Raw genomic sequence first — 26,827 nt, forward strand, 5'->3', positions numbered from 1 at the left:
TGGGGAGAAACGACAGGGCTTCTCTCAGGCTTCACTTTCTCACCTTCTGTATTGGGCACACAGGAGAGAAAGTGCTGAGTTCAAGTCACAGGTTTGGCCACGGGCAAGAACTATCCCTCATTCCAGCTGTGACCATGGGCAGGCCACCAGCTTCCTCACTGGGAAATAGTAATTAATACAGTGCCCACCCCCAGGCATACAGTGACCACCCCCCCCCCCCCAGCCATGCCATAACCCCCCTAGCCATGCCGTGATCCCGACACGCTGTTGACTGTTCAGGGCAACTGTGAATGAAAAGGCCTGTTACACATGCAAGCTCAAGACAGGCTTCTCTTTTTATTACCCAGGTTCTGGAGGGCCTTGGAGTCAAAAAAGAAAGCTATTATTCTAGTGAGCTATCTAGGACATCACAACACAAACAGTCGCCACATGTTCTATGAGGAAGGCGACCTTCACAATGGTGACCAAGACTCCCAACCATCGCTCTTGAAGGCAGAGAGAGGTGAGAACGGAGGAAGACCCCACAAGTGTCACAACAAAACCGTTTTTACTAAGTACTGAACTAGAGTACCCAACACACTTTTTGTGGACATCAACTGTTTCAAATTTTAAAATGGAATTGCGCATACACATTATTTTAAAAGCTTAGACACATTTTGGAGAAAACAAACAAATCTAAGAAATCACTAAAATGCTCTGAAATCCAAATTCACACACTATCAGAACCACTACCTCAGTTGTGGGTGTTCTCTTTCTTCGGGGGACTGGAGCCTGTGTCACCACCAGGAGTCACAGACTGCTCTGTGTTAACACATGTAGCAGGTAAGCAGGCTTCTAAACAAGCCCTGTAGACAACATATCCTCCATTCACCTCACAAGTGCTCTATCTGCCCTCAGTGTGTTAGGCAGGAGCAAGTTGAACACACAAGGCAAGATGCCCAGGTAATAAGGGTCACCCTCACTGCTTCTGGCCAGGAGACATGGCCAGAACCAGGGTTTCCACGAGCGGCTCCCTCTTGCCAAGCGGGGTGATTCCCGAGCTGCTGCTCTGGCCTCCCCTGGGAAATGAGCCAGCCTGGATACAACTCCGTGCCCAGGCCTGGAGGGCTGCCACTGAGGTCTGGCTGAGGTGGGAACGGTGCGTGTGGGCTGACATCAAGGGAGCTTTTCTGATGACAGCCCAACCCAGCCACTGTGGGCCCACCTGTGGGTCCTGGGAGACTGGGCTGCCTGAGAAGCCCATGAGGAGACCCAGGAAGCTGGTTAGAACAGACAATCGTGAGGGTTTATACCTATGGAAATCATCAAATTAACTTAAAAACAGTCGTGACACAGAAAAGAGTGTCAGGAAATGAAGAAACGCATGAGGCATCGTTTAGAAACCAAAGGGCACGTGTTAGGGTGTTAGCCCCACAAACAAGGCTTGGCATCCCAAGAACTGCACATGTGCGAAGGGAGCTCTTCCACGTGGACATTCTTCTTCTTCGTTTATGAAAGGAGTGGAAACCAGGGCTGACAAACATCCGACAACCCCTTGTAGACAAGGACCAGATGGATCTACCCTGTCTTCTATGATCAGGCCTTAGCCCGTAAGCAGAAGGCTGTAGAAAGTCTCAGACTACTCATACCATGCCAACAAAATTCTTCTAAAGACAGATCTACATGGTAAAAATACCATGAGGGTATGCTAATCCAAGTTAATGCCCAGTTTTAAAACAAAAAACATCAGACAGACAGTGTCATTTTCTTGGTCAGAACTGTTCCCATATGCATATATGCAGACTAGTATTTTATGCTTAATACATTTCATCAAATGTGAGATTTCTATCACCTGAATAATAGACAAAAATAAGGACCATGTTCATCCCAAATCTGTACTTTGATAACTTACTAAATTTTGAAAAAAGCTTAAGTGGAGGGGCATAGGAATAGCCTATCTGGAATTGTATCCACTGAACTTACAGCACTAAGTTCTAACGCTGACAGAACTGAGGTGCAGTCTGTTCTAATAACATACACTGAACCAAGAGTTGCCAGCCCTCAGCCGCTGCCACTTGATTTACAATGTGGCCATGAAAAGGCTCCCCGGAATGTTCCCGGTGTCACGGGTTCACTCCTCAGGGTACAGGCTGTCTCGGATTGAGGAGGGTCTAGAACTTCACACACCAAGCCCGAGAATGGGAGTCCCAGCAGGGGACAATGCTAGAATGCACCCCCTCTGGCTTCTTATAAACGCTGAGATCACAACACACAGAGAGTGCCCAGCTGACTATCTGGTGGAAAGGCTCTCCACCCCCTACTTCAGCAACTCTGTTTTATTTTTTTCATTTGTGGAGTGGTCTTTCTCTCACGCTCATCTGAAAAGGCACACGCAGAAAACACTGGAAAGTTTTACCACTGGGACATCACTGTGGAGAATTTTGTTACATAAGAGACACCACCTGCCTATTTCCTTGTTTGTCAATACAGAAAACACCTCATTTTAAATAGTATGTACAGAGAAGTGGCTGCCGTGTGCCCTCATGCACAGCCAGCTCGGGCTCATGGACAGAGAAGGGCTTCTGTTTAGAACAACCTGCACCTACAGACAGCAAACGCCGGGAGTCATGCACACACGACAGAGGGCTGGACATGAGGAAGTCGTATTTCACACCAGCGAGGGGGCACTGTTACAGAATGCTGACGGGACGGCTGTCACCACACTCGGACACAGGGGGTCTAGGAAGACGTCCGCTTCTCCTTCTTCTCCCGCCTTCAGGATTCCCAGTTGGCTCTGGGTCAGGCACTAAGCAACCTGGTGGCTTCTGGCCCAGTCAGGTCTCTTAGTAGTCTTTTTGAACCTTTGTATCCCTCTGGGAAGAGCTGAGTTCAAATGCTGGAAACCGTGATGCCTCTGGGGCCAGAATGTCAGAGAGGAAGTGAACAGTGCCAGCCATGCCTGCAACGAAAAACATGATCCATCATGAAAAACAATGGTGTGTGGTGGGGTCCCAAGCCAAGTGACCTTAATCACTGCCTTTACTGGAGCTGTAAGGATGTGGGGAAAGTTAGTGAGGACTTTAAAAATAAATTCACATAACAAATGGAAAATCCTTATATTAGCACATAGCAGGTTTTCTTCACTATCTTATTTTTAAATCTTGCATCTTGACACTTTATGGTGATTTCATAAAACTGCTAACAAAAAAGTTAAGGGCATTGCTATTGTGATATTCCAACATGTAAACTTCCTCTCAGAGTTTTTATGTTTTTATTTCAAATCTAAAGCTGCATTTTATATTTTCCTTAGGTTTTAAAAATACTAGTTAGAACAAACTTTATTTGCCTGGTTAAAATCCCCACCGCCAATCACTGCAGTGACTCAGCAGCCTACCCAAAGGAACCCTTGGTTGGAGGGAACTCCTGCAGAAAGGGTCCAAAGCGTTGAGGGCCCTGCCAGCCTCGTGGCCTCCACACAGCCACTCACCATCTGACTAGAACCAAGTTATTGGTGTCTCTTGCCAGGCATTTGTCAGGCACAGGATCCAGAAGAATCTGAGAGCTTCCCAGCCTCTCGGCAGGGAACATTCAAAGATTTTCACTCACTGGGGCTTTGAATTTGCCATTTATAAACTTGAATTTATGAACCTGAATGAACTTCATTTACGGTTAAGGTTATATCTATTATTCTGTTATTTCTATACACACATAAACACACACACACATATATAGGTTATTCTGTTATATCTGATAGAACTCATTTTTATGACGTGATGAAAATTTTTATCCTGAGAAACATTTTTTCATTATAAAATCTGTGAATACTAAAAGAGATCTTTTTTTGCAAAAGATAATGACAAATGCTCTAATTTTTGCTCACCTGTCTATTATATGATTAAACTATTATCAATAGCAGAAATAAAACATGGCATATCACTACAGACAATTCAAAATATCAAAATGATAATGAAGGGATACTACCAAAATTTTATGCACATAAATTTGACCCCACAGGTGAAATGGAGCAATATTTTAAAAACGCAAACTAATAAAACTCACTGAATATGAAATAGATAATTTACAGCCTGGTAAACTATTAAATTAAGTTCATAAATTTAAGACTCTTGAGAAAGAAATCTGTAGGCTAGGAAGGTTTTGTGGAAGAATGTTACCAAACATTTAAACCAGAATTCTTCTACCAATTAATATATAATCTATTACAGAAAACACAAAATATCAATTTAGTAGGCCAGTACTGCCCAGATAGCAAAACCAGACAGTGACAGTATAAAAATGGACAGCTACAGGCAAATATTCCTTATGACTATAGATGCAAAAACCATCAACAAAAGAGTAGCAAATACAATTCTGCAATACATAAAAAGCACTGTATACCATGGCCAAGTAAGGTTTATTCCAGAGATGTAAGATTGGCTTAACATTTGAAAATGAACCAATGTGATTCACAGTGCTAGGAGGCTGAAGAGAAAACTCACATGATTTGTACTTGACAAAACTCAACACCCATCTATTATTTGATTTTTTTATAAGTATTCATTTATTCCTTCTGGAATTTACTTTGGAATTACTATAAAATATAGCCCTAAAGTAATTAAAAAGTTGCCATCAATTTATCCCAACTGCATTTAACCTTTGCCCTTAGTTTCTGCAACTTATGTCGGAATATCTTAGTCTCTGCAGGCCTTCTGTTTGATTTTCCTGAATTATATTCTTTGCATTCTGCCTGCAGCAGACTCTCAATGTGTTCTCTGGTTTCTTTCACTGCTCTTGTTTTTCAGACTTTCTTATTATTTTTCCAAGTACTAATAGTTTTACTTACTAATACTTTTAAATTGCTAATATTAATTATTTATGCTTCTTTATATGACTTAAATAATTAAATGTATCTAAACAACTAACCAAGTTTGCTGTGAATAGATCAATACAATATGCGTGGTATTACCGGTGAAATGCAGAGGAAAAACTTATTATTTCTTCTATCACTACGCAGCAAACAGTCTATGCATATATGCGTCACGAAAGATCTAAAAACACACGGAAGAAGTTCACAGGAGCACAAACAGGCAAGGTAAAGAGACTCAGTATAGTTTTCAGCAAGGAATAACTTTGCTCCTGGTATTTGCCAGCTTTGCACTGATCACTAAGTAAGATCAACTGTGACGGTGCACAGAGCCAGGAGGACCAAACGCACGCACTCAGAGACTTGAACCTGGAGTTTCCTTCACTCTTACCTTCAAAGAGAGAATAGGGTCTGTCAGGAATTCGGCAGCCATGTGCTCCATAATCTAGACACCACTCTGCAAACTAGGAAGAAAGACATTTAAGAGTGGGGTTTCACTTGGTGGAAATGGAACTCACAAGACACTGTAGTGAATTCACAAAGAATCAAAGGCCCAGGTGCCCAGGCAACAGAGTGGCCAGCAGTGCGGGCCTGGAGGGACTTAGCACCTCTTCTAAGGAGGTGAGACCTGGCAAGTCCTATCACCTGTCTAGGCCTGTTTCCTTATCTGTCAGTGAGGATTTACCTAGGAAGGTTGTTGGGAAGACTGAAGTAGAAAGCACACAGTTCACAACCTTCTATCTCTTCCAGGCATTGCCCTCCACCCTGGCAGGCACTCTGTGCAGATGAAAACCCCCGCATGCTGAGCCCTGTTGCTGAATATTCAGCTCGCCCCTCTCTCCCCTCCTTTCCCCACTGAGCCCCTGGGCCTCCCACTGCTCACCCTATTCCTCTCGAAAACTCATCCCTTAGCTTTCTCAGCAACTCCTCTGAGCTCTCTGACACTTCCTTCTGAAACTTCTTCAATGGATTTTTGTGACAATAAAACTCATGCTGCTTTCTACCCTCCAAACCCTCACACACTTCTAGCTCTTTTGATGCACTATCTATCTGGTTTTCTTAGTCAGACATCAGGGAGATACTCATACATTTCTGTCTTCTCCACATTAAAAAAAAAAAAAATCTACCAAATTCTGTGGGCTCAACATCCTAAGTGTTTCTAAATCTCTCTTTAGTATCATAGCCAATATCCTTGGTTTGTAACTCTACATTTCTGCTTTTTAAAAAATATTAAGTGACTTAGTTGCTTGGCTGCATTGGGTCTCAGCTGCAGCACTAAGGTACACAAACTCTACAGTTGAGGTGCTCAGGCTCCAGAGCACACTGGCTCAGTAGCTGCAGCAAGCCAGCTTAGTTGCTCTGAATGTGGGATATGGGATCTTAGTTTCCTGACCAGGGATCAAACCCACATCCCCTGAATTGGAAGGCAGTTTCTTAGCCAATGGACCACCAGGGAAGCCGCAACATTTCCTGCATTAATTATTAAACAACAATTTGGAGAAACCCAGATGGTTTACCTCTGCCTCAACCACCCACTGCAGCCATGGTGATCCTTCTGAGAGAGAATACTGAACGTGAATCACAAACACTAATGAAGCTCCTCCTGACAGATGAGGACTCACGTGGCTGGTGGGGAGACCCACAGGTGCAGGGACCACAGGGCTTGGGCTCCTGCATCACTGGATCTAGGCTGGGGTCCAGGCCCTCTTAAGTTTGAGAGCTTTTAAGTACTCACAAGCTCCCAGTGAGTCTAAAGTGTAACCAAGGTTGAGATCTACTGACTAGGGGAAGGACTAGCTTTCTTTGGCCTCTGCCCTTCTGACTTCATCCCTCACCCCGCACCCTCTAACACTGGGCACTTGGGGTGTCAGACTGCCCTGTGCTGTGCCTGCCTCCATGGTTCTGCAGGAGCTCTTCTCCTAAGGGAGAGACACCCCCTCTTCATGCCATGCTTTCCCGGCCCACCTGAAAAGCTCTACATCTTTAGAAAACTAACTATGCATTCCTCCTCGTGAAGTCTTCCCCAGTCCCCACAACTTCTTGCCCATCTGCCACCGTGACTGCTGTCACCCGAAGCTGACCCTCATGTCTCTGCTCCAGCCAATGGAACGTCATGGCCCCAGGGTGCTCACCCCTCCAGCTCCCTCTGCGGGCAGTTCTGCTCCCATCCCCCACCCCTGCAAAGTTTCCAGCTCTCCTTTGGGCCTCAGTTTACATGACACTCCTGGGCCAGCACCTGCCCTCGATGCCCTCACAAGACCCTGTGTGCACGGCCTTTGTGAGTGTGGGTACCACGGCTCTATTCCACCTGGTTTAAGAAAAGCCTTCAGAATAGTAATAAATATAAAAAATAAGCCACTCTGAACGCCCCCATCTACCCATGGTCTTGTACATTTTGGTGTGTTTTCTTCCAATCTTTTTTTCCAGTGTCTTCGTAACTATTTTGTGACGTGTATAGCAAACATTTACCGAGTCTTGCTTTGTGCATTCATTTTCAAACACCGGATGCCTGTTTATTAGTCTCCACTTGGGGCCAGGTGCTGTGCCGGCTCATGGTCGAGGGCGTGGCACAGCAAGAGCAAGCAGAGCTCCCCGCAGTGAGCAGCAGCTCCATCACTTGGGGTCGAGACCTCAGAGGTCCCCTCCACCAGGTGGATTTCAGAGGAACCCCAGGCCTGCTGTGCCCCACGGAGAGCACGGGTGGGGGAAGCAGCAGTGTGGAGCACAGGGCAAGGCAAGAGGAGGCATGCGAGGGCTGAGGCACACGGGCCCTCCAGTGTTGGGGGCATGGGTTCTGTGCGTGGAGCAGTGTGAAACCACTGGAGGACTTTAAGCAAGGGCACTTACTGATGATCTGCCCATTATCACAACTAATTTTTCTTGGAACAAATTTAGGAGGCGGATAGTATTTTTCCAGTTGAGGCTTAAAGAAGGCACGTCCCAAAGTCATGAGGCTAATAAACGCACAGGAAGGCACACTTAACAGGTTGTGGGACTGCAGAGGGCATTTCCACTCCCCAGCCCCACTGCACAGAGGACCCCTGAGGAAGAGGGCCAGCAGGGACACGGCTGCGTAGAAGAAACTGCAGAGCTGGGCAAAGCATGTCTGAAACCAGAGAGCTGTTCTGGGCTTTGTGTGCTCTGGAGGGCTCAAAAGCTATCTGAATGGACATGCTCTTACCTTGCAAGCTCGGTAGAGGTACTTTTTATCCTGCGTGATGTGGTAGAGGGAAAGGAAGGCGTAGCCGTTCCCAGCGGTCCCATGGCAGATCCCATAGCCTTTTCGCAGCAGACCTCGCTGCCAAATCACGTCGCTGCACTCCACTGCGTCCTTTAGGTACTTCTCCTCCTTAAAAACCTGAGAAATGGAAAATAAAGCAGTGCTAAACTGGTGTCTTAGGTAACAAACAGCACAACACCTCCCCTTTCTGCTGAAAAAGTGTCCTGCCCTTAGGACACCTGAAGTGACCCGAGGTGAACTGAGCCCCGCGGCAGCAGCACCGCACCAGGCAGCCTGCAGTCCCCTCCCCTCCAGGTGGCTTAGGGGAGTCCCAAGACACTCCTCTCCCCCACCCTCCTTCCAGTGCGCAGTGTTTCAAAAGCAGTTCAAAGGTTAAAATATTATGAGGAAACTGACAAGATCTCTTTGGTACAATGGTCTGTCATACACAAACTGTTCTGTACTTCCTGGGACTTACAGGCTGCAGCTCTGAAACTACTACTCGTGTAGAAGGCACTGGAAGATTCCATAACGCCCTGCCATCCACATCAAGAACATTCCATACCCTAGGTCAGCCATATACCCAACGCACCCGACAAGCTGGCATATAAACTGTCGCAAAGAAACCTGCACAGAGCATCTTCAGCCCCTCGGCGGAGGAAGCACCACCTCCACGCGGCGGTTTCCAGGGACAGAGACAAACACGCTCAGGAGAGATGACCCCGGCAGGGCAGGAGGACGCTTTCACCATTCCGACTTCCCTTCACCCTGCTCTTTCTCCTCTCACTGCATTTGTTTTCCTTCCCAGTCCTCTCCTCAGAATCTGTTATTTTATTAATAGCAATCTCTGCTGCTGAGCTCATTCCATTCTAGTGCAAACAAGTTTTAGACCATGGGTTCGAAGCAAAAGGTCACTGGAGAAGAGTTCTCTTGGGTGGCCAAAAGGATCTTCCCTGTGACCTCCTAGGCATCCAACTGAGGAGGCTCTGAGGAGCAGGAGAAACAGCAGCTGAAAGGGGATCAGCATCTGGGGGTCTGGCTGCTCACCATTCAAAAGCCAATAAGCAGGCCAGGTTGGTGGAAAGAACATTTGCTTTATTTCAGATGCTGGCAACTGGCGTAGGGGGAGGTGGCGGACATATGTCCAAAGACCGACTCCGCCCTCAACACCACCAACCAGGAGGTGAGAGCTTTTACAAACAGAGTGGGGTTGGGGGAGATTACATGCAGAAACAGCACAGTCATCTCCAACAGTCATCTTCAACTGGTCATCAGTGTTCTGACTGGCATCATCTTGGTTGTTATGGATACAGTTAATCTTCAGTTCTGTGGTGCACTTGTTCCCATTTCCTTGAAGTCAGTTCTCAGAACTGTGGCAGCTCAAGTCCGGGATAGTCTGGTAATCATGTAGATAGCTTCTGAAAGGTGGCTAAACAATGAAAGACGCAGGGATTCTTGGCCTCTGGAGGAGAAGAATTCGATCCGGGGCAGAAACGAGGTCTGATTGCTCAGAGCTTTTGTGTAATAATGTGAAAGTGAAACTGGTCAGTCGAGTTCGACTCTTTGTGACCCCAAGGACTGTAGCCCACCAGGCTCCTCTGTCCATGGGATTTTCCAGGTAAGAGTACTGGAGTGGATTGCCATTTCCTTCTCCAGGGGATCTTCCCACCCATGGATAGGACCTGGGTCTCCTGCTTTGTAAGCAGACGCTTTACCATCTGAGCCACCAGGGTAGAACTGGTGTAATAAAGTTTTATTAAAGTATAAAAAAGGTAGAGAAAGCTTCCGACAGACATCAGAAGGGGGCAGAAAGAGTGACCCTCCCTAGTGTTAGCAAGGGAGTTACATACTTTTTAATTAGTTATTACAATGAATCAGAAGAATGTTTGGAGGTTGTAAAGACCTCCAAACCCATAATTTACAGACCCATAATTTACAGACCCACTCCATAATTTACATTTTTAAGATAACAGGATTAGCCAGAAGGTTTTCAGGAAGGAGAAACTGTCCTCAACCAGGATACACTGTTGTCAGTACAGAGTTCAGTTCAGTTAAGTCCTTCAGTCATGTCTGAGTCTTTGCGACTCCATGAATCGCAAAACACCAGGCCTCCCTGTCCATCACCAACTCCCGGAGTTCACTCAAACTCATGTCCATCATGTCAGTGATACCATCCAGCAATCTCATCTTCTGTAGCCCCCTTCTCCTCCTGCCCCCAATCCCTCCCAGCATTAGAGTCTTTTCCAATGAGTCAAATCTTTGCATGAGGTGGCCAAAGTATTGGAGTTTCAGCTTTAGCATCAGTCCTTCCAATGAACACCCAGGACTGATCTCCCTTAGGATGGACTGGTTGGACCTCCTTGCAGTCCAAGGGACTCTCAAGAGTCTCCTCCAATACCACAGTTCAAAACCATCAATTCTTCAGCGCTCAGCTTTCTTCACAGTTCAACTCTCACATCCATACATGACTACTGGAAAAACCACAGCCTTGACTAGACGGACCTTTGTTGGCAAAGTAATGTCTCTGCTTTTGAATATGCTATCTAGATTTGTCATAACTTTCCTTCCAAGGAGTAAGCATCTTTTAATTTCATGGCTACAATCACCATCTGCAGTGATTTTGGAGCCCCCAAAACAAAAGTCTGACACTGTTTCCCCATCTATTTCCCATGAAGTGATGGGACCAGATGCCATGATCTTGGTTTTCTGAATGTTGAGCTTTAAGCCAATTTTTTCACTCTCCTCTTTAGCTGTCATCAAGAGGCTTTTTAGATTCTGCCATAAAGATGGTGTCATCTGCATATCTGAGGTTATTGATATTTCTCCCGGCAATCTTGATTCCAGCTTGTGCTTCTTCCAGCCCAGCTTTTCTCATGATGTACTCTGCATGTAAGTTAAATAAGCAGGGACAATATACAGCCTTGATGTACTCCTTTTCCTATTTGGAACCAGTCTGTTGTTCCATGTCCAGTTCTAACTGTTGCTTCCTGACCTGCATACAGGTTTCTCAAGAGGCAGGTCAGGTGGTCTGGTATTCCCATCTCTTGAAGAATTTTCCACAGTTTATTGTGATACAACAGTCAAAAGCTTGGCATAGTCAATAAAGCAGAAATAGATGATTTTCTAGAACTCTCTTGCTTTCTCGATGATCCAGTGGATGTTGACAATTTGATCTCTGGTTCCTCTGCCTTTTCTAAAACCAGCTTGAATATCTGGAAGTTCATGGTTCATGAACTGCTGAAGCCTGGCTTGGAGAATTTTGAGCATTACTTTACTAGCATGTGAGATGAGTGCAATTGTGTGGTAGTTTGAGCATTCTTTGGCATTGCCTTTCTTTGGGATTGGAATGAAAACTGACCTTTTCCAGTCCTGTGGCCACTGCTGAGTTTTCCAAATTTGCTGGCATATTGAGTGCAGCACTTTCACAGCATCATCTTTCAGGATTTGAAATAGCTCAAGTGGAATTCCATCACCTCCACTAGCTATGTTCGTAGTGATGCTTTCTAAGGCCCACTTGACTTCACATTCCAGGATGTCTGGCTCTAGGTGAGTGATCACACCATCGTGATTATCTGGGTCGTGAAGCTCTTTTTTGTACAGTTCTCTTGTGTATTCTTGCCACCGCTTAATATCTGTGCCCGAGGACAGGGGAGGCACCCGAGAGGAGCAACCCCATGTCCAAGGAGTGGTGGCTGCATGGGCGCAAGAGGGCCGAGAGGAGCTACTCCACGTTTAAGGTCAGGAGGGTTGGCTGTGCGGAGATATCCCTCATCCAAGATAAGAAGCAGTGGCTGCACTTTGCTGGAGCAGCCGTGAAGAGATATCCCACGTCCAAGGTAAGAGAAACCCAAGTAAGATGGTAGGTGTTGCAAGAGGGCATCAGAGAGCAGAGAGCAGACACATGGAAACCATAATCACAGAAAACTAGCCAATCTGATCACACGGACCACAGCCTTGTCTAACTCAGTGAAACTAAGGCATGCCATGTGGGGCCACCCAGGACAGGCAGGTCATGGTGGAGAGGTCTGACAGAATGTGGTCCACTGGAGAAGGGAATGGCAAACCACTTCAGTATTCTTGCCTTGAGAACCCCATGAACAGTATGAAAAGGCAAAATGATAGCATATTGAAAAAGGAACTTCCCAGGTCGGTAGGTGCCCAATATGCTACTGGAGATCAGTGGAGAAATAACTCCAGAAAGAATGAAGGGATGGAGCCAAAGCAAAAACAATACCCAGTTGTGGATGTGACTGGTGATAGAAGCAAGGTCCGATGCTGTAAAGAGCGATATTGCATAAGAACCTGGAATGTCAGGTCCATGAATCAAGGCAAATTGGAAGTGGTCTAACAGGCGATGGTAAGAGTGAATGTCGACATTCTAGGAATCAGTGAACTAAAATGGACTGGAATGGGTGAATTTAACTCAGATGACCATTATATCTACTACTGCGGGCAGGAATCCCTTAGAGGAAATGGAGTAATCATCATGGTCAACAAGAGTCCAAAATGCAGTACTTGGATGCAATCTCAAAAATGACAGAATGATCTCTGTTCGTTTCCAAGGCAAACCGTTCAACACCACGGTAATCCAAGTCTATGCCCCAACCAGTAACGCTGAAGAAGCTGAAGTTGAACGGTTCTATGAAGACCTATGAGACCTTCTGGAACTAACACCTAAGAAAGATATCCTTTTCATTATAGGACACTGGAATGCAAAAGTAGGAAGTCAAGAAACATCTGGAGTAACAATCCAATTCGGCTTTGGAGTACAGAATGAAGCAGGGCAAAGGTTAATAGAGTTCTCCTAAGAGAACGCATTGGTCATAGCAAACACCCTCTTCCAACAACACAAGAGAAGACTCTACACATGGACATCACTAGATGGTTGACAATGAAATCAGACTGATTATATTCTTTGCAGCCAAAGATGGAGAAGCTCTCTCTATACAGTCAGCAAAAATGAGACCGGGAGCTAACTGTGGCTCAGATCATGAACTCCTTACTGCCAAATTCAGACTGAAATGGAAGAAAGGAAAGAAAACCACTAGACCATTCAGGTATGACCTCAATCAAATCCCTTATGATTATACAGTGGAAGTGAGAAATAGATTTAAGGGCCTAGATCTGATAGACTGCCTGATGAACTATGGTCAGAGGTTCGTGACACTGTACAGGAGACAGGGATCAAGACCATCCCCATGGAAAAGAAAAGCAAAAAAGCAAAATGGCTGTCTGAGGAGGCATTACAAACAACTGTGAAAAGAAGAGAGGCAAAAAGCAAAGGATAAATGGAAAGATATAAGCATCTGAATGCAGAGTTCCAAAAGAATAGCAAGGAGAGATAAGAAAGCCTTCCTCAGCGATCAAATCAAATAAATAGAGGAAAACAACAGAATGGGAAAGACTAGAGATCTCTTCAAGAGAGATACCAAGGGAACATATCATGCAAAGATGGGCTCGATAAAGGACAGAAATGGTATGGACCTAACAGAAGCAGAAGATATTAAGAAGAGGTGGCAAGAATACACAGGAGAACTGTACAAAAAAGAGCTTCACAATCCAGATAATCACGATGGTGTGATCACTCACCTACAGCCAGACATCCTAGAATGTGAAGTCAAGTGGGCCTTTGAAAGCATCACAGGAACAAAGCTAGTGGAGGTGATGGAATTCCGGTTGGGTAGCTCAGAGGTTAAAGCGTCTGCCTCCAATGCGGGAGACCGGGGTTCGATCCCTGGGTCGGGAAGATCCCCTGGAGAAGGAAATGGTAACCCACTCCAGTATTCTTGCCTGGAGAATCCCATGGACGGAGGAGCCTGGTAGTCCACAGGGTCGCAAAGAGTCGGACATGACTGAGCGACTTCACTCACTCACTCACAGAGCACAGAGTTTAAACTGAGTTGTTTGTTGTGTAATCACCAGTTTGAGGCTTAAAGATAAAAACGTTTTATGTGACTAAGACTAAGGAATGTAGAGGGAAAACAAGGTTTCTCCTTTCCTCCTCCTTGAGAATTCCAGACCCCATCTCCTCCTTGAGAACCCCAGATCCCTCTCCTGGGGACCCCCAGACTTATCAGCCTGCCTAGTAATTGAGTCTCTCACTTCTCCTCCTGGTTTTTCAGTATCTATAAGACAGCTCACAGGATACGGCCCAGATTATGTATGGCCCGTGCGAAAGAAGCAAAGGTCCCTTACTGTGTTTAATGAGCACGTTCTTATCATTTAGTCTCTTCAGACTGTTTCCCTTCGTTTGCACATTTCTCACTTCTCTGATTAAACTTACTCCTTGACTAAAGTTTTCCACAGACAAAAGGCAGGCAGAGGACATGATGGCGTGGGGGACCAGAACCATAGGGTCCTGCTCTGTTTCAAAGGGAGACTGTTTCAGAGGCTATGTCATGAAATCACAGAGAGTAAGCCCAGTCCTGAAGGAAAGCTATGGCTCCTTCATCCTTTCCAGTGGTCTCCAGCTGGTGCAGTCAGGCAGAGCCCCTGCTCCCCGGCTTAGGCTGAAGCTGCTGGGGGTGCGCTGCGTACACGGCGCTTTCCCTTCCTCCCTCGGCACCGGGCGCACAGCCACCACACCCACCACCATCACAGGCTCATGCTCCAAGTGAGAAGCGACTTTTCATAGTGGGACATTTGGAAATTTAATGAACACGGACAAAAGCCCCCAGATTTAATCACAGATTTTATCTTTTCTACATTGTAGCCATTATAACTCGGCCAGAAAAATCTATTTACTGATCGACATTACCTCTCTCAAATGCTAAATTTCCCTGGAAGTGTCATGACAGAAAGTCTGAAGAGACATGCAATGCAGAGGGCAACATAAGGGATCTGGAGTCAGAAGACACTGGTTAGATTCCCTCTCCCACAGCTACTGACTGTATAACTTGGGGTAAGTCATCGTAACTTCTCTGAGCCTGTTGGCTTAACAAAATGGACTGATGCTGAGATGACCAAATGTTGAAAATAAAGGCATGGATTTGGGGCAGTCATTAAAAATCCTTAAGGATAAAAAAGAAACTATACTCCACATCAGAGAATGCTTTGGAAATCCCAGAGAAACCAGTCAGAATGGCCATGATTGAAAAATCCACACAAATAAATGCTGGAGAGAATGTGGAGACCAGGCAACCCTCTTGCACTGCTAGTGGGAATGGAAATGGATACAGCCACTGTGAAAGACAGTATGGAGAGTCCTTCAAACATTAGGAATAAAACTGCCAACTACCCAGCAAGACCACTTCTAGACATATACCCTAAGGAAACAAAAACTGAAAAAGACACATGTACCCAAATTTATAATAGCTAAGACATGGAAGCAACCTGGATATCCATCGACAGATGAATGGATAAAGAAGCTGAGGTACATATGGAATGGAATACTACTCAGCCATAAAAGGAATGCATACGAGTCAGTTCTAATGAGGTGGATGATCCTAGAGCCTATTACACAGAGCAAAGTCAGTCAGAGAAGAGAAACACAAACACTGAATATTAATGCATATATATGGAATCTAGAAAGATGGTACTGATGCACCTATTTGCTGGGCAGCAACGGTGACACAGACACAGAGAACAGACTTGCGGACACAGGCAGTGAGGTGGAAGGCATGGGTGAGACGAATGGGGACAACAGCTTGGAAGCATATACACTGACAAATGTGAAACAGATAGCCAGTGGGAGTCTGCTGTGTGACTCAGGGAACTCAAACCCAGGCTCTGTGACAACCCAGAGGGCTGGGACGGGGTGGGGGGTGGGGAGGAGGGGATGTATGTATACTAAGGCTGGCTGATAACACAATACTGTAAAGGAGTTATCCTGCAATTAAAAATAAATACATTTAAAAGAAGAACAGAAAAAAATCAGAAAGAGGAAGATAAAAGAGTGGCTTTGATCACACTAGAAAAATAATTATTATTTTGTTCAGAATATGCTTCTTATAATTTAGGAAAACAGTTTTACAAAAATATTTATTTGCTAGCTTTCTCCATCTGATCACTTTTCTGTTACATGAGTCAAAATGTCAAGTAAAGTTGTTATGATAGAAAAAAAAAGACAGATATTCAGAAACTGATAAAACACCAATAGGTGAAATTAAAAATTTACTGGTAAGACTTAATACAGAAGAAATTATTAGTGAATATGAAGCTAAATAAATAGAAATTATACAATCTGAATTACAGAAAAAAATTAAAAACAAAAGTCTTAGGGACCTACTAAAAATTAAAGGCCTAACATTTACCAAGTGTCATGAAAGGCGTACAATTACAAGTCAAAACCCCAAAGGCTCTCAAGCAGGATAAATACAGATATACATAGGTACCTGATAAAATACTGAAAACCAAAAAGTAAAAGGATATGTCAAGAGCTTCCAGAGAAAACACATACTTGTAAGAAAAATATACTACTACTAAAAAAAAGAATGACTAACATCTTAGAAACAGTTTAGGCCGGAAGACTGTGGAGCAGTATCTTTAAAGAACTGAAAGAGAAAAAAGAGCTGTTAGCATAGACATTCAGCAAACATATCTTCAAAGAATGAAGGTGGAATTTACAAGAGCCTGGAAGCAACCTAAATATCCATTGATGGATAAATAAATGAAGTTGTGGTACATATACACAACGCAATATTGCTCTGAAATAGTACAAGACTGAAATAATGCCATTTGCAGCAATATGATGGACCTAGAGATTAACATACTAAGTGAAGTAAGCCAAGTAACATATGATATCACTTATGTGTGGAATCTGAAAAAATTATATATGGGTGGGTGTGTGTGTGTGTGTATAAAATCTGAATTGCTTTGCTGTAACTATTGCTATATACTATTGCTTTGTGAAGCTAACAATGACATTGTAAATCAGCTATGTTGGTGTTCAGTAGCCAAGTCATGTCTGACTCTCTGCAACCCCATGAACTGCAGCGTGCCAGGCTTCCCTGTCCTTTGCTATCTCCCAGAGTTTGCTCAAACTCACGTCCATCAAGCCAGTGATGCCATCCAACCATCTTATATTCTATCGCCCCCTTCTCTGCTCGCCCTCATTCTTTCCCAGCATCAGGGACTTTTCCAGCGAACTGGCTCTTCACATCAGGTGGCCAAAGTCCTGGAGCTTCAGCTTCAGCATCAGTCCTCCAATGAATATTCCAAGTTGATTTCCTTTAGGATTGATGGTTGGATCTCTCTGAAATCCAAGGGACTCTCTCAAGAGTCTTCTCCAACACCAGAGTTTAAAATCATCAATTGTTCAGCACTCAGCCTTCTTTATGGTCCAACTCTCATATCCACACATGACTACTGGAAAAAACATAGCTTTTGACTATACATAATTTGTCAATAAGGTGGCTCAGAGAGTAAAGCATCTGCCTACAATGCAGGAGACACGGGTTCGACCCCTGGGTTGGGAAGATCTTCTGGAGAAGGAAATGGCAACCTACCCCAGTACTCTTGCCTGGAAAATCCCATGGACAGAGAAGCATGGTAGGCACCTACAGTCCATGGGGTCACAAAGAGTTGGACACGACTGAGCAGCTTCACTCACTCACTCACTCAATTTGTCAGTCAAGTGATGTTTCTGCTGTTTAATATGTTATGTAGGTTTGTCACAGCTTTTCTTCCATGGAGCAAGTCTTTCATGGCTGCAGTCACTGTCTGCAGTGACTCTGGAGCCCAAGAAAATAAAGTCTGTCACTGTTTCATTATTTCCCTATTTATTTGCCAAGAAAACACCATGATCTTGGGGGTTTTTTTTTTTTTTTGAATGCTAAGTTTTAAGCTAGCTTTTTCACTCTCCTCTTTCACTTTCATCAAGAAGCTCTTTAGTTCCTCTTCGCTTTCTGCCATTAGAGTGATATCATCTGCATATCCGAGTTTATTGATATTTCTCCCAGCAATCTTGATTCCAGCTTGGGCTTCATCCAGCCCGGCATTACACATGATGTACTCTCCATATAAATTACATAAGCAGGGTGACAAAGGAGCCTTGATGTACTCCTTTCCCAATCTGGAACCAGTCTGTTGTTCCATGTTCGGTTCTAATTGTTGCTTCTTGACCTGCATACAGGTTTTTCAGGAGGCAGGTCAGGTAGTCTGGTATTCCCATCTCTTTAAGAATTTTCCAGTTTGTTTTGATCCAAATAGTCAAAGGCTTTAGCGTAGTCAACAAAGCAGATCTTTTTTTGGAATACCCTTGCTTTTTCTATGATCCAGCAGATGTTGGCAATTAGTTCTGGTTCCTCTGCCTTTTCTAAATTCAGCTTGTACATCTTCAAGTTCTCAATTCATGTACTCCTGAAGCCTAGCTTGGAAGAGTTTGAGGATTACCTTATAGCATGTGAAATGAGTAAAACTGTGCAGTAATTTTAATATTCTTTGGCCTTGCCTTTCATTGGGATTGGAATAGAAACTGACCTTTTCTAGTCCTGTAGCCACTGCTGAGTTTTCCAAATTTGCTGGCATATTGAGTGCAGTACTTTCACAGCATCATCTTTTAGGATCTGAAATAGCTCAGCAGGAATTTTATCACCTCCACTAGCTTTGTTTGTAGTAATGCTCCTAAGACCCACTTAACTTCGCACTCCAGGATGTCTGGCTATCAGTGAGTGATCACAGGATCGTGGTTATCTGGATCATTAAGATCTTTTTTGTGTAGTTCTGTGTATTCTTGCCACCTCTTCTTAATCTCTTCTGCTTCGGTTAGGTCCTTATTGTTTCTTTATTCTTTTATTGTGCCCACCTTTGCATGAAATGTTCCCTTGGAATCTCTGATTTCTTGAAGAGATCTCTAGTCTTTCCCATTCTATTGTTTTCCTCTATTTCATTGCAATGATCGCTGAGGAAGGCTTTCTTATCTCTCCTTGCTATTCTCTAGAACTCTGCATTCAGTTGGGTGTATCTTTTCCTTTCTCCTTTGCCTTCTGCTTTTCTTCTTTTCTCAGCTATTTGCAAGGCCTCCTCAGACAACCACTCTGTCTTGCTGTTGTATTTCTTTTCTTGAGGATGGTTTTGGTCACTACCTCCTATACAATGCTATAAACCTCCATCCATAGTTCTTCAGGCATTCTGTCTACCAGATCTAATCCCTTGAATCTATTCATCACCTACGCTGCATAATCAAAAGGGATTTGATTTAGGTCATACCTGAATGGCCTCATGGTTTTCCTCACTTTCTTGCATTTTGCAATAAGGAGCTGATGGTCTGGCCCATAGTCAGCTCCAGGTCTTGTTTTTGCAGACTGTGTAGAGCTTCTCCACCTTTGGCTGCAAAGAATATAATCAATCTCATTTTGGTACTGATGATGGCCACATGTACAGTCGTCTCTTGTATTGTTGGAAGAGGGTGTTTGCTATGACCAGTGTGTTCTCTTGGCAAAACTGTGAGCCTCTGCCTTCCTCATTTTGTACTCCAAGGCCACACCTGCCTGTTACTCCAGGCTATCTTTTGACTTCCAACTTTTGCATTCTAGTCCACTATGATGAAAAGGACATCTTTTTTTTGGTGTTAGTTCTAGAAGGCCTTGTAGGTCTTCAGAGAATCATTCCAAGTTCAGCTTCTTCAGCATTAGTGGTTGGGGCACAGATTTGGATTACTGCGATGTTGAATGGTTTGCCTTGGTAATGAACTGAGTTCATTCTGTTGTTTTTGAGATTACACCCAAGGGCTGCATTTCAGACTCTTTTGTTGAATATGATGGCTACTCCATTTCTGCTAAGGGATTCTCGCCCACAGTAGTAGATACAATGGTCATCTGAATCAAATTTGGCCATTCCCGTCCATTTTAATTCACTGATTCCTAAAATGTCAGCGTTCACTCTTGCCATCTCTGGTTTGACCACATCCAATTTATCTTGATTCACGGACCTAACATTCCAGGTTCCTATGCAATACTGTTCCTTACACATCTTACTTTACTTTCACCACCAGACACATCCACAACCGGGTGTCGTTTCTGCTTTGGCTCACCCTCTTCAATCTTTGTGGAGCTATTTCTCTGCTCTTGCCCTGTAGTATACTGGACACTTACTGACCTAGGAGGCTCATCTTTCAGTGTCGTATCTTTTTGCCTTTTCATGCTATTCAACTATACTCCAATTAAAAAAAAAAAAACAAAAAACAAACGAGAGTGAACAGAACGTGCCAGTGGTTCCAGAGCCCTCTGAGATCACACTGTTTCATGTCTAATCTTCTGCAGAGTGAATCTAACTCTTCGGAGCCACTGGGCTAGAACATACTCTCTCCCTCCCTCAGACCTGGTCACTGAGAGCTTGCTCCTCTCTCTCCTCTGTAGAACCCTGCTGCGGATTTCAAGGTATGAAATAAAATCCAGATTTTTTTAATACCTTGTGAATTTTTCCATTGAGCTATAACATTCTGATATTACTCCCTTTTCCACGGGCAAATTGGGTTGACTTTTTTCTTTTATGGTTTAATACATGACTATATGGAACAGCTTGTGGGGTGCAAATCATTATGTCTTATTGCCATGGTGTTTATCATTCCCTCATAAACAATGAATAACAATGTCTGCTCCAAGGAAATGAAGGCTTTTCCCTCTCTTCTTAAAGCTTTCATCTTTCCTTTTTCATCTTTCATATATTTCCTTTATCTTCTTCAAAACGGTTTCAACTATTAAAATCAAAGCCTTTAAGGAAAATACGAAAAAAGGAAAAAATATAAGCTCATATTCAGTGAAGCTGGATTGGTGACAGAGTTTCGACTTGCCAAGAAACAAACATGACACAAAGTGAATAAAACTACTTCACTTTTTTTTTTAAATTCTCACAAGCAGAAGTGAAGTTTCAGGTGATTCATTTACTAAGACCTCTTCCAGAAATAATAACTTTATTAACTTACAGTATTTCACCAGTTAATTAAAAAAATAATTCCTAAGAGGCATTTTCATTGTAAGCCTTGGAGAGATGGAATCCCATAACAATAATAATATAAAAAGGCAACTTCAGTTTTTTTCTTTCTTTTTTTTAACATCTTCCACTTAGCAGCCAATTTGATGGGGTGGAAGAATTGAGTTTTCCTAAGTATAGAGCAGTATTCATCTCCATCACTGCTTTTGCTTATTGTTGTGCGTGCTCAGTCGTTAACTCATGTCCGACTCTTTGCAACCCCATGGACTGTAGCCCACTAGGTTCTTCTGTCCATGGGATTCTTCAGGCAAGAATACTGGAGTGGGTTGCTATTTCCTTCTCCAGGGATCTTCCTGACCCAGGGATCGAACCCACATCTCCTGCAACCTCTGAATTTGCAAGCAGATTCTTTACCACTGAGTCTTATTGTTAGGCATTCTTAAAGTGGTAGGAAATTTCTGGATCAGTTATTACAAAATCCCTGTTCTCTGCAGTTTTTGGAATAATAAAGAAATGTCCGCAGAATTGATTTAAATGTTCATGATAAGGAGAGCATTCTTCACAAATCACCACAAGATGTAGAAGGAAGACTGAAGCACCACCCAGAGGGATGGCTTCAGATTTTGCCCATGAAAATGACCACTGTTGGAACAACCAGGAAATAACCAAAATGTTCACATATATTAAGAAAAGTTCCCTGGTATGTAACGTAGATGAACCAGTACTCCCAAAATGTCAAGCTCACCTTGAAATCTATAAAGCACTTTGGTACAAAATACCCACACGCAAGTGCCGCAGGAATATGAAACAGTAGGAATTCTACTGTTAGAATTTTATTGGTTCATCTGGATGTCATCATCACAGAGAACTGCAAGAAATTTCCTTAAATCAGGAAAAAGATACAAGATCTTTGTTACCACAAATACCACAACAATCAACAAACTGAAGGCTGTTTGCCAGACATGCATTCCTTGCACGAATCACCTCTTTGACGATGGATCACCCTCTCCTAAGTAATCTACTGAATAAGCCAAAGCCGGGTCAAAGGAGTTCCAGCTGGTGCATTCAAGTGTGTGGTTGCAGGCAGAACCACCTGGTGCCTGTACGGTGCTAAGTACCTGAGGCAGGGCCTGAGGTATGAGACATTTAGCAACGTGTTGGGATCCAAAAGTATACGCTACAACTAAAATATACTGTCCTTTATTTTCCATTTAAAAAAAAAATGAAGGTGAAATAAAGACAAGTGATAAGTAACAACAGATAATCAATGTGTTGTTACCAAACTGACTATAAGAAATGCTAAAGGAAGCTCTTCAGCCTAAAGGAAAGATATGGATCTTCAAGAAGGAATGAAGAGCACTATAAAGAGCAAATATACAAATAAATATGAAAGACCATCTTCTTTGTCTTAATTTCTTTAAAATACTATTTAAAAAGCAAAATTATGAAACTAAAAATTATATCACTGGTTTTTAACATTTGTTGATTTATACATCTGACAGATGTAATAAAGATATAAAGAACTGCAGTCAAGAGAACTTGGCACTTACTACTTTCTTCTTTTTTATGTGAAATGTACAATGTTAATTCTAAGGAGACTGTGAAAAGTTAAGGATGTCCATTGCAATTTCTATATTGAAATATTAAAGATGTATATTTAGTAACCACTAAAAAATGAGCAGTGAGCAGCTGAGAAGAGACCCCATGTCCAAGGTCAGGAGCAGCGGCTGTGCTTTGCTGGGCCAGCTGTGTGGAGATACCCCATGTCCAAGGTTAGGAGCAGCAGCTGCGCTTTGCTGGACCAGCCATACGGAGATACCCCACGTCCAAGGTCAGGAGCAGTGGCTGCACTTTGCTGGACCAGCTGTGACAATATACCCCACGTCCAAGGTCAGGAGCAGCGGCTGTGCTTTGCTGGACCAGCCAAGAGGAGATACCCCACGTTCGAGGTCAGAGAAACCCCAGAAGAACGGCAGGCACTGGAGCAGCTGTGAGGAGATACCCTACGTCCAAGGGCAAAGGAAAAGCACCAGCAAGATGGTAGGAGAGGCAAATTCACACTTAGAATCAAACCCTGTTCCTTCCAGACATGCTCAGAAGGCTCAAACAAACCTTGTGTGCACCAGGACCCAGGGGCCCCACAGAGACTGAGACAGAACTGTGTTTGAGCATGTCCTGTGGAGGTACAGGTCAGTGGTGGACCGTCACAGGGGCAGGGGCTCGGGGTGCAGCAGACCTGGGCATGGCATAAGCCCTCTTGGAGGAGGTCGCCATTAACCCCACCATAGAGCTGCCAGAACTTATACAGTACTGGGAAATAGACTCTTGGAAGGCACAAACAGAACTTTGTGCACCAGGACCCAGGAGAAAGGAGCAGTGACCCTAGAAGAGACTGACTCAGACTTGCCCGTGAGTGTCCAGGAGTCTCCAGTGGAGGCATGGATTGGTGCTGGCCTGCTGCAGGGTTGGGAGCACTGAGTGTAGCAGTACATGCGTGGAATCTTTTGAAGGAGGTCACCATTATCTTCATTATCTCCACCATAGTTTGAAAGTCAAATCGCTCAGTCGTGTCGGACTCTTTGCGACCCCATGGACTGTAGCCTACCAGGCTCCTCTGTCCATGGTATTTTCCAGGCAAGAATACTGGAGTGGGTTGCCATTTACTTCTCCAGGAGATCTTCTCCACCCAGGGATTGAAACTGGGTCTCCTACATCTGAGCCACCAGGGAAGTCATTCCACCATAGTTTGGCCCTAGTTAAATACCAGGGAGGGAACACAGCTCCACCCATCAATGGAAAACTGGATTAAAGATTTACTGAGAATGGCCCCACCACTCAGAATAAGACCCAGTTTCCTGGTGGCTCAGAGGTTAAAGCGTCTACCTGCAATGCACGAGACCTGGGTTCGATTCCTGGGTCGGGAAGAGCCCCTGGAGAAGGAAATGGCAACCCACTCCAGTATTCTTGCCTGGAGAAACCCATGGACGGAGAAGCCTGGAGGGCTACAGTCCACGGGGTCGCAAAGAGTCGGACATGACTGAGCTACTTCACTTTCACTTTCACTTTTCCCCCTCAGTCAGTCTCTTCCATCAGGAACCTTCCGTAACCCTCTTACCCTTCTCCATCAGATGGCAAACAGACCGAAAACCACAATCACAGAAAACCAACCAATCTAATCACATGGACCACAGCCTTGTCTAACTCAATGAAACTATTACCATGTTGTGTAGGGTCACCCAAGACAGACAGGTCATGGTGGAGAGTTCTGACAAAATGTGATCCACTGGTGAAGGGAATGGCAAACCACTTCAGTATTCCTGCCTTGAGAACCCCATGAACAGTATGAAAAGGCCAAAAGATAGTACACTGAAAGATGAACTCCCCAGGTCGGTAGGTGCCCGATATGCTACTGGAGATCAGTGGAGAAATAACTCCAGAAAGAATGAAGAGATGGAGCCAAAAACAACACCCAGGTGCGAATGTGATTGGTGATGGAAGCAAGGTCTGATGCTGTAAAGAGTAATATTGCATAGGAACCTGGAATGTTAGGTCCATGAATCAAGGCAAATTGGGAGTGGTCAAACAGGAGATGGCAAGAGTGTGAATGTTGACATTTTAGGAATCAATGAATTAAGATGGACTGGAATGGGTGAATTTAACTCAGATGACCATTATATCTCCTACTGTGGGCAAGAATCCCTTAGAAGGGATTCTTTATCATAGTCAACAAGAGTTCAAAACGCAGTACTTGGATGCAATCTCAAAAATGACAGATCTCTGTTCATTTCCAAGGCAAACCATTCAATATCATGGTAATCCAAGTCTATGGCCCGACCAGTAATGCTGAAGAAGCTGAAGTTGAATGGTTCTATGAAGACCTACAAACCTTCTAGAACTAACACCGAAAAAGTTGTCCTTTTCATTATAGGGAACTGGAATGCAAAAGTAGGAAGTCAAGAAACACCTAGAGTAACAGGCAAATTTGGCCTTGGAGAACAGAATGAAGCAGGGCAGTGGCTAACACAGTTTTGCCAAGAGAACACACTGGTCATAGCAAACACCCTCTTCCAACAGCACAAGAGAAGACTCTACACATGGACATCACCAGATGGTCAGCATCAAAATTAGATTGATTATATTCTTTGCAGCCAAAGATGGAGAAGCTCTATACAGTCAGCAAAAATAAGACCAGGAGCTGACTGGCTCAGATCATGAACTCCTTATTAGCAAATGCAGACTTAAATTGAAGAAAGGAGGGAAAACCACTAGACCATTCAGGTATGACCTAAATCAAATCACTAATGATACACAGTGGAAGTAAGAAATAGATTTAAGGGACTAGATCTGATAGACAGAGTGCCTGATGAACTATGGATGGAGGTTTGTGACATCATACAGGAGACAGGGCTCAAGATCATCCCCAAGAAAAAGAAATGTAAAAAAGCAAAAAGGCTGTCTGAGGAGGACTCACAAATAGCTGTAAAAAGAAGAAAAGCAAAAAGCAAAGGAGAAAAGGAAAGATACACCCATTTGAAAGCAGAGTTCCAAAGAATAACAAGGAGAGATAAGAAAACTTTCCTCAGTGATCTGTGCAAAGAAATAGAGGAAAACAATAGAATGGGAAATACCGGCGATCTCTTCAAGAAAATTAGAGATACCCAGGGAAGATTTCATGAAAAGATGGGCTCGATAAAGGACAGAAATGGTATGGACCTAACAAAAGCAGAAGATATTTTGAAGAGGTGGCAAGAATACACAGAAGAACTATACAAAAAAGAGCTTTACAACCCAGATAATCATGATGGTGTGATCACTCACCTAGAGCCAGACATCCTGGAATGTGAAGTCAAGTGGGCCTTGCTGCTGCTGCTGCTGCTGCTGCTGCTGCTGCTGCTGCTAAGTCGCTTCAGTCGTGTCCGACGCTGTGCGACCCCATAGACGGCAGCCCACCAGGCTCCACCGTCCCTGGGATTCTCCAGCCAAGAACACTGGAGTGGGTTGCCATTTCCTTCTCCACAAGTGGGCCTTAGGAAGCATCATTATGAACAAAGCTAGTGGAGGTGACAGAATTCCAGATGAGCTATTTCAAATCCTAAAAGATGATGTTGTGAAAGTGTTGCACTCAATATGCCAGGAAATTTGGAAAACTCAGCAGTGGCTACAGGACTGGGAAAGGTCAGTTTTCATTCCAATCCCAAAGAAAGGCAATTCTAAAGAATGCTCAAACTACCGCACAACTGCTCTCATCTCACATGCTAGTAGAGTAATGCTCAAAATTCTCCAAGCCAGGCTTCAGCAATTCATGAACCATGAACTTGCAGATGTTCAACCTGGTTTTAGAAAAGGCAGAGGAACCAGAGATCAAACTGCCAGCATCTGCTGGATAATCAGAAAAGCAAGAGAGTTTCAGGAAAACATCTATTTCTGCTTTATTAACTATAAGAAAGCCTTCGACTGTGTGGATCACCACAAGCTGTGGAAAATTCTGAAAGAGATGGGAATACCAGACCACCTGACCTGCCTCTTGAAAAACCTGTATGCAGGTCAGGAAGCAACAGTTAGAACTGGACATGGAACAACAGACTGGTTCCAAATAGAAAAAGTAGTGCATCAAGGCTGTATATTGTCACCTTGCTTATTTAACTTATAGGCAGAGTACATCATGGAAACACTGGGCTGGATGAAGCACAAGCTGGAATCAAGATTGCTGGGAGAAATATCAATATCCTCGGATACGAAGATAACACTACTATTATGCCAGAAAGTGAAGAAGAAGTGAAGAGCCTCTTGATGAAAGTTAAAGAGAAGAGTGAAAAAGTTGGCTTAAAGCTCAACCTTCAGAAAACTAAGATCATGGCATCCAGTCCCTTCTTCATGGCAAATAGATGAAGAAACAG

The 26,827-nt window shown here is 43.9% G+C and overlaps 1 protein-coding gene across 2 annotated transcripts in view; it reads right to left on the minus strand.

The window, feature by feature from the left end:
* Positions 1 to 317: 317 nt before the first annotated feature.
* LANCL2 (LanC like glutathione S-transferase 2) overlaps positions 318 to 26,827 on the minus strand; it is an 83,390-nt gene continuing 56,880 nt past the window's right edge. The window contains exons 7-9 of one of the 2 annotated variants that reach the window (XM_027957925.3): positions 8,022 to 8,198; positions 5,232 to 5,304; positions 318 to 2,938 (exon numbers count right to left, since the gene is read on the minus strand). In XM_027957925.3, the coding sequence (XP_027813726.2) occupies positions 2,823 to 2,938; positions 5,232 to 5,304; positions 8,022 to 8,198 (366 nt within the window). In that variant the 3' untranslated portion in view covers positions 318 to 2,822. Of the gene's footprint in view, positions 5,305 to 8,021; positions 8,199 to 26,827 lie in introns of both variants that reach the window. The other variant, XM_060402042.1, reaches the window with a different exon arrangement.

Source organism: Ovis aries, chromosome 19 (genome assembly GCF_016772045.2).
Source record: "Ovis aries strain OAR_USU_Benz2616 breed Rambouillet chromosome 19, ARS-UI_Ramb_v3.0, whole genome shotgun sequence".
Lineage (NCBI taxonomy): Eukaryota > Metazoa > Chordata > Mammalia > Artiodactyla > Bovidae > Ovis > Ovis aries.